At 40.7% G+C, this 15,856-nt stretch overlaps 1 protein-coding gene across 2 annotated transcripts in view; it reads left to right on the top strand.

Annotated features, from left to right (window-relative positions):
• Positions 1-15,856, top strand: part of LOC122540872 (lactase-like protein) — a 27,975-nt gene that overhangs the window by 3,438 nt on the left and 8,681 nt on the right. For both annotated transcript variants that reach the window (XM_043677092.1, XM_043677093.1), the window contains exons 3-11: positions 330-490; positions 1,773-1,860; positions 3,245-3,354; positions 4,611-4,739; positions 7,016-7,111; positions 8,656-8,710; positions 10,224-10,385; positions 11,487-11,761; positions 14,241-14,367. In XM_043677092.1, coding sequence (XP_043533027.1) covers positions 330-490; positions 1,773-1,860; positions 3,245-3,354; positions 4,611-4,739; positions 7,016-7,111; positions 8,656-8,710; positions 10,224-10,385; positions 11,487-11,761; positions 14,241-14,367 — 1,203 coding nt within the window. The remainder of the gene's footprint in view (positions 1-329; positions 491-1,772; positions 1,861-3,244; positions 3,355-4,610; positions 4,740-7,015; positions 7,112-8,655; positions 8,711-10,223; positions 10,386-11,486; positions 11,762-14,240; positions 14,368-15,856) is intronic.

Here is a 15,856-nt window from a genome sequence, read left to right as displayed (position 1 = left end):
GGGGGGTGAGTGGGAGTGGGAGTGGGAGGGGGGGGTGAAGTGGGAGTAGCACTGGTACAAATACTGAATGGCTCCCATGTATCATGCCTGGTGTTTTAATTTAACTGTTTCCTGGATTGAACTGGCCACTAATAGCGTACAGAAATAATTCTTGGAAATATTTATAGTCGTATTTGGAGCTGAAAGTAATGCCCTAGAATTTTTAATTATTCTGTTTTGGAACTTTTCAGTTTACAATTCCTTGAACAATTTGGTGTTAAACTAAATATTGCTCAGTGCATGAATGAGCTGTAGTGAAACACAACATGGAAGCATTGTGTTGGTTTCAGGTTTCTCCTGGGGAGTGGGAAGCTCTGCTTACCAGACCGAAGGGGCTTGGGATCAAGATGGGAAAGGACTCAGTATCTGGGATGTTTTCACCCGAATGAAAGGAAAAGTGCACTTGAATGAAACAGGAGATTCATCCTGTGAAAGCTATTATAGATTCAAGGTAAGAATGCACATGTAAACAACTTGCATATTTGTAGAACATTTCACAATATCCCACAATGCTATGCGTCTTTCCACAGATGCTGTTTGACCCACTGAATTTCTCCCGTATTCTCCTTCATTGTTTCAGATTTCCAGCATCTGCTGTATTTTGCTTTCATCCAAAAGACTTTACAGCCAATAAAGTAGAAACATTGAAGTGTAATGAATGAGGAAACAGGGTGCCAATTTACACCAAGCAAGGCAGCATTGAGAGACATAATTCTGTTTGTTTCATTGTTGCCAGGACAACAATCTGCTCTTCATCCAATAGTGACCATGGGATTCTTTCCATTTTCCTAAGAGGTCAATACAGGGTGTTGGTTTAACCTTTGCATTACTGCACTCCAGTATCAACTCAGGTTTTTGTGCTCGGGTCTCTGGAGTGAAGCTTGGACCTGGAGCCTTGTGACTCAGATGTTAGTCTGCTACTAACTGAACCAAACTGATTACTTGTAAGACACAAATAACAAGATTCAGTTTGTTTTACACAATGTTGTCACTTTTGGGAAGGTGCAATTGGAGAGCATTCTCTGTTTGCAATTCCAATGTCCATAGCAAGCATCTTTCTTGTGCAATATTGTCAAATTATTGGCAGTTTTGTGTCCTGACTCTTAGCCATCTATGAGTTAAATAAAAGTTGCTTAAAACAGCAATTCACCTGTGGATTTTTGTTTTATGAATTTGTTGTGTAAGTGTTACAGACAAAAGCTGTTCTTGTTGCTCTCCTCTGTGACATTAAAAGTCAACCATATAGCATGGACTGGAGTCACATGTAGGTCAACTTAGCCAGACATGGCCTCATCCCTGATGAACATTATTCAATGAATTGGAATTTTTGCAACAATCCAAGAGTTCTTTAGGTTACCCAGATCTTGAATTCAGTTTCATAATTTACCAGAATGGGATTAGAATTCACATCTGCTTGATTACAAGCTGGCCAGAACCATTTCCAATAAAATATTGCATTTAAAATGGTAATAACTAGTATACAACACAAACAGCATCAAATCCTCTTGTTGATATTCAGATCCGATGCCAAGCAGTGAATGAATAGTTTTATTTGGTTACAGCATTCTTTTTATCCTTGCCTAAATTTGAGTTTGGAGAAGGGATGCTATCAGAAACATTAACCTCTTTGTTAACTGCCCAGATTTGCTTCGATGTTTCCCCCAATAAGGAATATGCTGAATGAAATCTCCTCCTCCTGCACAAAGTCTGGTTAACACTAGCTTCTCTTCCAGGAGGATATTGCTCTACTGAAGGAGCTTAAAGTCAATCACTATCGTTTCTCTATCTCCTGGCCTCGAATTCTACCAACTGGGATTAAAGGTAATATCTCTCAATTTGTGGTTGTGTAATGTGAGAAGTCATAATCTCAGCTAGTGCTCAGATCAAATCTTCTCCTAATTGAAGTCAATGAATGAAGTACACCTACACCAGCCTACACCATTCATGACAGAGAGAAAACTGACTTGAATTTCATTCAGGCTGGGTGTCCGGACCCACAGATTGGCGCAGAGCTGGGAGAAGTAGAGGGGGACGTCAGACAGGTATTAGGGTCTAAAGAAGCATCATATTGGACTCAACACATTAACTCTGTTCCTTTCTCTACAAAGTTAAAAATCACACAACACCAGGGTTTAGTCCAACAGGTTTATTTGGAAGCACTAGCTTTCACAGCGCTGCTCCTTCATCAGATGATTGTGGGGGATGAAAGACCTGCTGAGTGTGTCCAGCACTTGCTGTGTTTGTTAGGGATTAGGGTGTGCCAGCCAAAAGTAGAGAAAGTACTTGGGATATTTCATGTGATGAGGGTGTCACTGGCAAGGTCAGCATTTACTGACAATCCTTCATTATCCTTGAACTGAACAACTGACTCAACCACTTGAGAGGGCAATTAAGAATTATCCATATTGTTGTGGGTCTGGAGTCCCACGTAGGCCAGACCAGGTAAGGTTGCCAATATCTTTCCCTCAAGGGTATTAGTGACCCAGGTGGGTTTTTTTACAATGATCCATGATAATTGGAATTACTGATCCAGTGAAAATATCACAATGCCATCATCTCCCCACCAAATAGGTCTTTTATTTTATATTAAATTAAACTGAAGAGTTCAATTGTCTTATTGTTTTTGACAGTTTGGAAATTCTCCTCAGGATTTTACCCACAGTGAGAAACCAGTCGCTCTCTAAGTGAACAGCGAGTAGAGGCAAGAGTATTATGAGAGAGCAGTGTTATAGTGAGGGCCTGGTGTCATCTGCCACACATTCCTGTTTCTTGACTGAGAACAAACAGCTCTGTTACTATCGTGCTCAAGGTATCTGCAGTGCTCCTCTCTTGTCTTACTTGTGGTACACTATAAAGGTCACTCACGGTGTTCCAGATGATTACAAATCTTCTTGGAATGAGATTCCACTTTAGTGTAAGGGTACAAATCCACAGCTCAGCACTGACCCCCAGCTTTTCCTGCTACCAGCACGTCTAAGGCTGATTCCCTTCAGCACTGCCCTTGGACAAGACTAATGACGACAAAGCTGTCTCTAAGCAGTTGTGGGAGTAGGTATTCACAAATAAAAAGGTGCATTCAGCACAGGAGAGTTGGTGGGGAAATATTAAAATGAAGGGTAGGGGAAAATGTTTTTACTGTTGTCAAGTCACTTGTTTTCTTTTTAAGTCAGAGTTTATCTGTTTCTTATCTCTCTGTATCATACAGCTGAGCGAATCAATGACAAAGGAATCATGCATTATAACGAGCTAATTAATACCCTCCTGGAGAGCAACATCCAACCGGTGGTCACCCTGTACCATGGGGATCTTCCTCAGGTCTGTGTGGAATGTTTGAACACCATTTGTAACTTGCTAACGTCTATCTGTATGTGTGTCACAGCAACTACTGACTGTGCACTATCACTTTTTTAAAGACGGAGAGGGACCAGCAATAAATGCCAGATTTGACAGTGGTCCTGAAAATCAGTAAGAAATTCCCACACCGTGGGTAAACACTAACTATCTACAATGCTTACAAATTCTATTATGGTTTTATTTCAACATTTTTTTCCTCTCTTAAACATGTTGACATATAAGGGGCCTGAGTTCCATGAATACTGGGTATCGCTTGTTGCCTCTCCCAATAAGCTATCTCCTACCTCCAGAAAGAGACACAGAAGTGTTGCTTGTTACCTAAGATTCTACAGCTCTGTTGAATCCTGCTGCATGTTATTCAATCAGTCAATCACTCTATTCCCAGACAATTACAAATCTCCCTGACAGTGTAAAATTACAGATCTGCAGCTCAGTGCTAAGTCCAAGCTCCTCCTGTCCCCACACTCTATGACTGATCTCCCCCAGTGTTGCACTTACACACAGAAATGTACCACGGTTAAAGGACATTACAGCTAATTGCAATCATATACTCTCCAGAAAATCACAAACTCACCGTTCTTGTAATATTTACTGCCAGTCAGGAGTAGGAACCTTATTTTACCCCTCTCTAAGCTTTAGCACTGAAGTCTGTAATAGCACCTGTATGTACTACTTTCACTCTTCCCCTGTCACAGTCTGTGCTCCCAGTGGAGACTGAATCTCTCAACTTCCCAGCACCAGACAATGATTCTGAGTTTTATTTTGCTGAAAGTCTTTTTCCTAGGCTGATGACTTCAGTGTGTACGAGGGGGCGTAACTACAAATTGAGGAGTGATAGATTTAAGATAGACATCAGAGGCAAGTTCTTTATGCAGCGAGTGGTAAGAGCGTGGAATACCCTACCTGCTAATGTAGTCAACTCAGCCATGTTAGGGAGATTTAAACAATCCTTAGATAAGCACATGGATGATAATGGGATAGTGTAGGGGGACGAGTTGAGAATAGTCCACAGGTCGGCGCAACATTGAGGGCCAAAGGGCCTGTTCTGCGCTGTATTGTTCTGTGTTCGATATATTTTCGTGAAAATCCACTCTGTGATTACACAAACCTGGAAATGGCTGGTTAAAGTCTGGAATGAGCAGATGTGATGAGTCAAATTGCCTTTCTTATAGAATCTTTCTGAAAGTGACTATAGTTGATCATCTTTGATATTTTAGGTGCTGCAAGATAGATTTGGAGGCTGGCAGAATAACAGTCTGATTGACTTTTTCAATGATTATGCCAGCTTATGTTTTGAGAAGTTTGGAGATCGGGTGAAACACTGGATTACTTTCAATAACCCTTGGGTATGTTTTACGTTTCAGTGTGATTTAATTTCATTAATATTAAAGATTATAGTTTTATATATTTCAATTTGTTTACTTTCCATTCATGGATTGAGAATTATATCTGTGATGATCAATGTAGACCTACATATCCATCTTGGGTACCAGAATCTTTATATTCTGGGGTTTCTAAGGATATTATGTTTTCAGTTTATGTAGCAAAGTATAGGTGAATATTATCCTGTGGCACTGTCTATGGCACTGTCTGGGGCACTGTCTTCTTCCTTCCCATTATAGTTGACATGTTCTTTGGTCATATTCTTTTAAACTAACCTTCAAACTTTGTTGTGAATATCTCTCACATGACCGTGAATGTGTCCTTTCTGAAAAAAGGTTGGAATAGCTGCTTTATTACCAAATAATGGTAGATCTCCCATAATACACCTCCACATAAACTCAGAGGTAAGTTTGTTTGTCACTACCTTTGCTCTGAGTTTCTCCTGTTAACAATTTTTTTAAATATATACATAACGTATACACATGTCTTTGTACTGAAAAAGTTGGGAACCACTGATCTAGTAAACCTTCTCTGAACTTCTTCCAATACATTAACATCCTGCAAATATGGTGTCCAGTACACCCAATATGATGTAATACATCAACAATGTGAGTAGCTTTTAACTCCAAATAATTTACTCATTAAACTTCAGTTCCAACAGCTGCTGAGCTGGAATTTGAACCCAGAGAGCATTAGCCAGGGTCTCCGAATTATTTGATTAATCTTTTCTTATCAGATTCTTATTAGGTCATGTTTCAACCAATGATCAAAGTCTTCGATCTCTACAACTTGGAAACAGAATGTGGTGACTTTGCAACAGCATTGTCAACTTCCTCCATAGTGTTCCCATCTCAGGGGGTAAAAGGATTTCCATTTACATCATGTCTATTCACTTCTCTCATAAACATCTTAAAATGCTTCATATCCATGAACTGGATTAGCTAAATGTTCTTGTTATGCAGGAAAGATTGCAGCCATTTTCCACACAGCACATTGCACAAGCTTAAGATTTTTTTCTTACTTTCACATATAATATTGAAAGTGTATTATACCAAACCTTGGCTTTTAAAAATATTACTTTAAATATTATTTGTTTAGTTAATAATAACCTGACGCGATTTATTTGTTGTGCGTTACATGGTAATTGAAGAATGAAATTGCATGAAAACACAATTGAAAAATCAAAAATTAGTTTAATCTTACTTGAATGTTTTGTAAGTAGATGAAGTAACATCATCCAAATTCAGTCACTATAACTCATACTCTGGATTGAAGTGGCCTGACTGCAGCCTGTAGCCTGTGGTCTTTCTCTATTACTCTCTGGTTTACCTTGGGTGAATTCTGTCCAACTAGAAAGAACTTTTTTGGCCTCGTTAATCCTGGGTCAGAACACGCAAGAATTGCTGGTACAGAGTACTAGCACACTGAGATACTTGTGCATTAACAGGAACACATGCAGAAGTTTAGTTTAGTTTGGGGTAAGCAAGGTTCTGTGATCAGCACTTACATTGCTATGGAGATAGACATCTTGGACACTCTAGTCATTCATTATCTTTGATGTAACTTTTATTTTTACCACATTTAGTGCTAAATGATGGCAGGATCTCTACAATCATCAGAAAGGAGCCTTTTATCCTTTTGTTACAGACAGATTCAACCCAGTTTTATTGTTATGGCTGTTTCATGTTTTAAGTCACAACTCGAGAGGCAGCATAACCTGCCTAGGATGATCGTGACTAGTTCAGCAGGTGTGAGTTTGAAAAGCAGAATACAAGCACAATCTCTGAAAGCCAGCAATCTCAGGACTTTGAGGATGACTGGAGTGGAGTTTATTGGAGGTTTCTTCTTGTTCTATCTCTGGATAATTAGTAATAAAACCTAAATTAAAAGAAACTGTATTTGGTGCAAACTTTCCACTTTCTCTTTAGTTGAATGTTTTCCCACCACCACCTTTTGCCAGTTTTCAGTTCAAAACAGGCCGATATCCTGCAAATGATATGCCTGATTTTCTAATAAAAGATATTCACCAACTAACATTTGCTGATAGCTGAAGAAAATGCCCATTTTTCTTCTCTTGATTGCTGACAGAAGTGAGGTTAGGAAGCCTGTGCCTGTTGCCCATCTGCATGCTCGTTACACTCTGAACCTCCAACATGGAACATCCACAGGATCCCATCCCTATTCTACAAATAGTGGCAGTAGTGGGAACTGATTCCATTTGATCATTTTTTCATTGTAGTCCACAGCTGTGGAAGGATATGAATTGGGACAACATGCACCAGGAGTGAAACTGAAAGGAATAGGAGCGTACCGAGCAGGTCATAACATCATTAAAGTAAGTATTCTCCTATTTCTCAATCTCAAAAATTTCATAATATATTGAAAGGATTTTAAAAATTGTGTATCAATAGACCGTTTCATTTGTTTTTGGATGTGGTTGAGGGATAAAGGTTGCCAGAACTTAAGGAGACCATTTCTGCTCCTCCTCATGGGAATTTTCTCAAAATAAATGGGACATGGATGTAGGTTTGCTCGCTGAGCTGGATGGATGGTTCATTTTCAGATTCTGGATCAGAGTGGTGCTGGAAGAGCACAGCAGTTCAGGCAGCATCCAAGGAGCTTTGAAATCGACGTTTCGGGCAAAGCCCTTCATCAGGAACGAAGGCAGTGAGCCTGAAGCGTGAAGAGATAAGCTAGAGGAGGGTGGGGGTGGGGAGAGAGTAGCATAGACTACAATGGGTGAGTGGGGGAGGAGATGAAGGTGATAGATCAGTGAGGAGAGGGTGGAGTGGGTAGGTGGAAAAGGAGCTAGGCAGGTCGGACAGGTCCGGACGAGTCAAGGGGACAGTGCGAAGCTGGAAATTTGGAACTAGGATGAGTTGGGAGTCTCCCGAGGCTGGAATCGAACCCGGGTGGGGTGAGGGAACACTAAGCCCCCGTGACAATCCCACCATCTCCTCCCCGTTGATGACCGTTTGATGTCTGTAACCCTCCTCTAGCTTATCTCTTCACGCTTCAGGCTCACTGCCTTTATTCCTGATGAAGGGCTTTTGCCCGAAAGATCAATTTCAAAGCTCCTTGGATGCTGCCTGAACTGCTGTGCTCTTCCAGCACCACTGATCCAGAATCTGGTTTCCAGCATCTGCAGTCATTGTTTTTACCTGGTTCATTTTCAGACGATTTGTCACCCTGCTAAATGTGCCTCCGGACAAAGCATTGCTGGTGTTTCCTGCTTTTTATTTATATGTTTGAGCTTCCTTGGGCTGGTGATGTCATTTCCTGTGGTGACTTCATTTCCCATAGTGATAGCATTTCCTGTCATTTTTCTCAGGTGGTAAATGGGATCCAAGTCAATGTGTTTGTTGATAGAGTTCCGATTGGAATGCCATGCTTTTAGGAAGTCTCGTGCGTGTCTCTGTTTGGCTTGTCCTAGGATGGATGTGTTGTCCTTGCAAGAACTGTAAGAAACACTACATTGGACAAACAGGCAGAAAACTAGCCACCAAGATACATGAACATCAACTAGCCACAAAACGACATGATCGTCTTTCACTAGTATCCTTACATTCGGATGAAGAAGGACACCACTTCCACCCGGAGTGGATAAATGGGACATTTTACAATGTAGCAGTTCCTCAGTGTTGCACTGAAATGTCGGTTTAGATTATGAGCTGCTGTTTCTGAAATTTGTTAAATCCTGTGTTTTGAGAGTTACCATTGTGCCGAGCCTACATTTGGACTTGTACGATGTACATTTTCAGGCAGGGCTCAGTAAGCTGGGGTGAGAGCTGAGAAATCCAACTAAAAGATTGTGCGGGAGTAAAATAGGAACAAACCATAATCTCATTAACACTTCAAGTATTTACTTCTGTTTCACAGGCTCATGCAAAGGCTTGGCACACGTACGACAAACTTTGGCGCAATCACCAAAAAGGTAACAGAGTTATCAATTCAGATTGAATGGAATCAAACAAAGTATAAATATCTCTTACAGACTCCACTGCAAAATTATATCTTGTATAGTCTGATGAGTTTCTGTTGTTAAGATTAGCAGTTCATATGGTGAATTGTATCATCAGCTTCAAAGGGTTTTTAAGAGATTTCAGTGATAGCTGGATGTGACAAATATCATGGAACCATCATGGTATACAGGTAGAGGCAAGTCGTGTATAAATATTCTCTCTATTCGTCTAGTCTTCGGTCAGCAAGGTCTACAATAATTATTCAGTTCCAGCACATCTTATTTCAGTTCGTGCAGGGCAGAGGGATTTTATTTATATCGAGAGGGAGCAGGAACTAAGGTTGTTCTCCTTCGATCAGAAAAGGTTAAAGGAATTTTAATAAAGGTGTTTAGAGTAAATAGGGAGAAATATTTCACTGGCAAAAAGGTCAAGAGCATTCATTGAACAGAGGTGTCCTGCTGAGGCTGCATTAGGCTCTAGGCAAACGTGAGGACTGCAGATACTGGAAACCAGAATCTAGATTAGAGTGGTGCTGGAAAAGCACAGCAGGTCAGGCAGCATCCGAGGAGCAGGAAAATTGACGTTTTGGGCAAAAGCCCTTCATCAGGCTGCATTAAGCTCTAGTCAGACCATAGCTGAAATATTGTAAGCAGTTTTGGGCCCCATATCTAAGAAGGGATGTGCGGGCATTGGAGGAGGTCCAGAGTTCAGAAGAATCAAGGAGGTCTGATTGCAACTTACAGGTTACTAAGGCGCATGGATAGAGTGGACATAGAGATGTTTCCACTAATAGGAGAGACTAGGGCCTGAGGGCACAGCCTCAGAGTAAAGGAACAATCTTTGAGATGAGGAGGAATTTTGTCAGCCAGAGGATAGTTAATCTGTGGTACTCATTGCTATAGAAGGCTGGGGAGGCTAAGTCATTGAGTGTATTTAAGACAGAGTTGGAGAGAGTCTTGATTAGTAGTGGGATCAAGGGTTATGAGGAGAAGGCAGGAGAATGGGGTTGAGAAACACATCAGCCATAATTGAAAGATGGAGCAGACTTGATGGGCTGAATGGCTTAAATCTGGTAACCAGTCATCATAGATTTAAGACAATAAGCAAAAATGCCAGAAGGAAGATGAGAATTCTTTAAATATATCAAGTTATAATCTGGAATGTGCTGGCTAAAAGACTAGTGGAAGCAGATATACAAGCAACTTTCAAAAAGGAATGGGTTATTTAATGGAAATAAAAACATATGCAGAGTTATGGGAAATCACAGAGAGAATGGGATCAATTATTCGCTTTCTTCAAAGAGGTAGCAGAAGTATGATGGGCCAAATAGCCTCCTTATATGGTCTAAGAAATAACATTCTACATCACAGAGGTCGAGCAATCACAACACCAGAGTAAAACAGTTACAGCAGATACATGCATATTCTAACTGCAATATAATTTGTCTGTTGCATCTAAGTTATTAAATTTTTTTTCATATGAAAGGATTGGTGGGTATTTCTATCACAAGTGAATGGGGAGAGCCGGTCGACATTACAAATCAAAAGGATGTTGAGGCTGCTGAGCGATACATCCAGTTTAAGCTAGGCTGGTTTGCCAACCCTATTTTCAATGGAGACTACCCTCAAGTTATGAAAGACTGCATTGGTAAGTGTAAATACGAAGGGGAATATTGTGGGCACACATATTGACTATATTGGCATGATGAGGCCCAAAAGCAAATATTAAACAGATACTAGGACCTATAATAAAAGCAAAATACTCCACAGGCTGGAAATCTAAACTAATAATAGAAAATGCTGTAAGTATGCTATGAAGTTTCCAGATTTGGTAGAGAAATGGAGTTGACATTTTAGGCCATTTACTTTTCATCAGAACCAATGATCAAAAACAGTAACTGTATAACCCTCTGCACAGAGAGTGCTTGACCTCGAATATTTTCAGCATTTTCTCTTTTTATTACTCAAATTTAGAATTCTGGCATTCTGGTGGATTACTTAGGGGTTAATTAGGCAAGCACATTATATGATTCATTTTATTCATTTCTGACACAAAATGTGAAAAGGGGGTTATTTTGGGGTTTAATTTCCCCTTCCTATCTATGTATCACAGGTTGGATGAGTGTGTTGTGGATGAGCCTAGTCTCAGCTTGCCTTTGTATGATAGCACAGCTGAGTAACAGGACTCTGTGTGGGCATTCATAAGTAGCACAGTGGGCTGAAATTTGCGAGTCTTTAAGACTCCATTAAGCTCTCCATTAAAGATTTCTACTTATCAATATGCAAAAAGAAAAGTAAACATGCCTTAGAGTTCAATTCCAAATATGTCAGTTGGCAAAAGAAAAACAGTTTCATAATCAAATCCTAACAACTATAGAATTGCATACACAAAAGGCCTTGTACGTATTTATTTACCATATATGTAGACATTGTGTACTTTTAGTGAGGGAACTATAGTAAAATTGTAATTTATCTTGTACAAGCTGTCAAACACCCGTTTTATGGTCAGGATTGCTTCTTGCAGTTTACATACAGCTCCATTAAACATTTAAATTACCTTAGTGCAGGTGAAGCTGAGGCAAGTAAGGCTGTATTTTAGGAGGTCACGGTATGTCTCATATCAGCAACTAGAAACAATCCAGAGCAAAGTTGGAGCAGTACAACATCTTGTACATCTGAGATCTTTGTTTGGCAGGCATGTTGGCATTCTTCAAAACCTGTAATCCCCATTTGTTTGTTATATTAACAGGGAGAAAGAGCTCACAGGAAAGTCTGAGCAACTCCAGGCTGCCAGCCTTTACTCCACAGGAGAAACACTTCATCAAAGACACATCAGACTTCTTCGGTCTGGGTCACTTCACAACCCGGTATATCACTCACAAGAGCTACCATTACAGTAAAGGGCCAAGTTATTATACGGACCAGGACTTGGCAGAACTTGTTGACCCACAGTGGCCTGATCCAGGTTCTGAGTGGCTGTACGCTGTACCTTGGGGATTCAGGAGGATTCTGAATTATATCAAGGTATTTCAGAGATATATAGTTTAATATGTTGTCTCCTCTGCAGCTATAAAAAAAAGACTTGCATTTGAAAAGTGCCTTCCACAACATCAGGCTGTCCCACACCTTAGCAAGTTTTGAGAAGATTTGTAGCTCAGGTTGAGGTTCTGCATGTAGGTTTGCTCACTGAGCTGGAAGGTTCATTTCGAGATGTTTCATCACCCTACTAGGTAACATCTTCTGTGGGCCACAGGGCAAAGCACTGTTGATAATGCCTGCTTACTATTTATATATTTGAGTTTATTGGGGTTGGTGATGTTATTTCCTGTGGTGATGTCATTTCCTGTTCTTTTTCTTAGAGGGTGGTAGGTGGGGTCTAACTCAATGTATTTGTTGATTGAGTTCCGGTTGGAATGCCATGCTTCTAGGAATATCCCATACCTCTCTGCAAGAGCATCTCAGTCAGTATTGGCTTGCATGTTTGAAATACAACTAAAATCACAAAAACACTCAAAATACCTTTATTAATAATGAAAATAAATGGACTTTTTAATTCCAGGAATAAAAATTTAAGATACTTGTTTATGTTAATATCTTAGATGCAAAGTGCTGAAGTGCACAAGGATCTTGTCGTACTATAGATAAATTTGGAAAAAGATTCAGAAAAGGTCCATATCACAAAATGCTTTATAAAATGTGAAATATTTACAGTTATCCATTGATTTCTCACATTCTACTAAGATCTTCAAGTTCTCAGAGTACAGTGTATTACTTAGCACTCAATTGTTTTTTGCAAACGCAGCAGTAAATCTTTATACAATAAAATTATTTCAATCATTAACAATTAAAACAATCAGGGCTGGTTGGTGATTTACCTTGTGGTTGATGATGTCCAGGTCAAAGCTTTTTTCATAAATCACCAAGAACAATTTATTTAACTTTACACAGGAAAATAAAACACGCTGTTCTTCGTGGAGGCAAAAGCAGTCAAAAATGGACAGTTAAGTGGGAATGGAATCAAACAAATAGGAAGTGCAAAGAGACTTGTGAGTTATAGTCAGGTTGAGTCAGTAGTTAGGAAGGTAAATGCAATGATGGCATTTATTTTAAGAGGGCTTGAATATAAAAGCAGGGATATAATTCTGAGGCTCTGGTCAGGCCACATTTAGAGTATTGTGTGCAGTTTTGGGTCCCATATTTCAGGAACGATGTACTGGCCCTGGAGCGTGTTCGGAGGAGGTTCACAAGAATGGTCTCCCAGGAACGAAAAGCTTAACATATGAGGAACGTTTGAGGACTCTGGGTTCATACGTAATGGAGTTTAGAAGGATGAGGGGGAAATCTAATTGAAACATACAGAACACTGAATGGCCCGGACAGAGTAGATGTTGGGAAGACATTTCCATTGATAGGAGAGACTAGGACCTGAGGGCATAAGCCTTAGAGTAAAAGGAAGGCCTGTTAGGAAGGAGATAAGGACACACTTATTCAGCCAGAGTGGTCAATCTATGGAATTCACTACCACAGAAGACTATGGAGGCCAGGTCATTGAGTATATTTAAGACTGAAATAGATAGGGTCTTGAGTATCAAGGGGATGAAGGGTTACCGGGAGAAAGGAATTGAGAAACTTATCAGCCATGATTGAATGGTGGAGCAGATTCTATGGGCTAATGGCATAATTTCTGCTCTGATGTCTTATGATACATTAGGGACCATGAGAGCAGATGGGAGAAAAAAAACTAGGACAGTTCAGGTTCGGGGCACAGTGAGCGGTTGGCCTGACAGGCAGGGGTGAGGGGAAGGAAGGGGCAACAGAATGAATGTTTTCAATCTTGATGGTGTAGAGGCCTATAAGGTCCTTGAACATGCTATAAGAAATGAGAACGGAGGAGACAGCAGATCCACTGAGATCTTGCAGTGTTAAAGTTACAATATGGTAGATAAAGGCTGTGTCCTTGAGGAGGTTTGGCAAAGGATAAAGTCAAACATGAAAGAAAAAAAAATGTGCAGGTTAGGTGAATTGGCCACGCTAAATTGCCCATAGTGTTAGGTGAAGGGGTAAATGTAGGGGAATGGGTCTGGGTGGGTTGCTCTTCGGCGGGTCGGTGTGGACTTGTTGGGCCAAAGCGCCTGTTTCCACACTGTAAGTAATCTAATCCAATCTAAAGAATTAGTTGAGCAAATTGAGGGCTGCAATGGTATCCTGGAGAATGAAGAGCCAAAGGCTAGGCAGCTGTGAATATTTTAAGCTAATTCTGAATGTGGGTTGTGAGGGATTTAAATGGTATGAGGTCACTTCAAGATGATAGTGAGGCCTTAAGGTATGCATGATGATCATACAGCAGTACACTTCCAGGGGGGTTTTATTGTCTGGCTTCCATTCTTCCTCTTACAACTTATTCCATATAAATACTGTACATTAAAATTACTGCAGTTTGTAACAAGCTGAAATGTGATCAGTTTCAATTTCTTTCTCATTATCATTTTCTATTTTGTTTCAGAGTCGGTATGGAAATCCAAGGATATACGTGACAGAAAATGGAGTATCTGAAAAACACCAGTGCACTGAGCTGTGTGACAAGTGGCGAATGCAGTACATGAGTAATTATGTTAATGAGATTCTTAAAGGTGACTGACTTAATATCAAAACATGACCCATTCCATGGTTAATTATTTGGGGGCAGGGAGCAAGAAACAGTGCAGGCCAAGGGCAAATGGCCCAATTCTTCCATCAGTACTACCCTGACATTAAAACAGGCAAAATAAAAACGTAAATGCAGCAGTTTGAAAGAAGCCCCACAGCCAGTATATTTATTAAGCTTTCTCATTTAGAAAATAGTAGGCCTTTAGACCCAGCAAGCCCATTATCTTTTAGAACATAGAACAATACAGCATAGAACAGGCCCTTCGGCCCACAATGTTGTGCCGAACATTTGTCCTAGCTTAAGCACCCATCCATGTACCTATCCAATTGCCGCTTAAAGGTCACCAAAGATTCTGACTCCACCACTCCCACAGGCAGTGCATTCCATGCCTCCACCACTCTCTGGGGTAAAGAACCCACCCCTAACATCTCCCCTATACCTTCCACCCTTCACCTTAAACTTATGTCCCCTTGTAACACTCTGTTGTACTCGGGGAAAAAGTTTCTGACTGTCTATCTATTCCTCTGATCATCTTATAAACCTCTATCAAGTCACCCCTCATCCTTCACCGTTCCAACGAGAAAAGGCCTAGCACTCTCAACCTATCCTCGTACGACCTATTCTCCATTCCAGGCAACATCCTGGTAAATCTTCTCTGCACCCTCTCCAAAGCTCCCACATCTTTCCTAAAGTGAGGCGACCAGAAATGCACACAGTACTCCAAATGTGGCCTAAACAAAGTCCTGTACAGTTGCAACATCACTTCACAACTCTTGAATTCAATCCCTCTGCTAATGAACGATAATACACCATAGGCCTTCTTACAAGCTCTATCCACCTGAGTGGCAACTCCCAAAGACCTATGAACATAGACCCCAAGATCCCTCTGTTCCTCCACCTGACTAAGAACCCTACCATTAACCCTGTATTCCGCATTCTTATTTGTCTTTCCAAAATGGACAACCTCACACTTGGCAAGGTTGAACTCCATCTGCCACTCCTCAGCCCAGCTCTGCATCATACCTAAGTCCCTTTGCAGCCGACAACAGCCACCCTCACTATCCACAACTCCACCAATCTTCATATCATCTGCAAATTTACTGACCCACCCTTCGACCCCCACATCTAAGCCATTAAAAAAAATTACAAACAGCAGAGGACCCAGAACTGATCCCTGCAGAACTCCACTTGTAACTGGGCTCCAGGCTGAATATTTACCATCTACCACCACTCTCTGACTTCAACCGGTTAGCCAGTTTTCTATCCAATTGGCCAAATTTCCCTCTATCCCATGCCTCCTGACTTTCCGCATAAGATCCTGACTTTCCGCATAAGAAAGCATTCCCTCACACAGTGAGGGAATGCTGTCGTTTTTTGTGCACAGCACGTTCCCACATGGGGAGGGAATGCTGTAGTAGTTTGTGCACAGCATGATCCCACAGTGAGGGAATGGTGTAGTAGCTTGTGCACAG

The sequence above is a fragment of the Chiloscyllium plagiosum genome, chromosome 36 (genome assembly GCF_004010195.1).
Source record: "Chiloscyllium plagiosum isolate BGI_BamShark_2017 chromosome 36, ASM401019v2, whole genome shotgun sequence".
In the NCBI taxonomy this organism is placed as follows: Eukaryota; Metazoa; Chordata; class Chondrichthyes; order Orectolobiformes; family Hemiscylliidae; genus Chiloscyllium; species Chiloscyllium plagiosum.
This window is presented reverse-complemented; position numbering and strand designations above follow the sequence as displayed.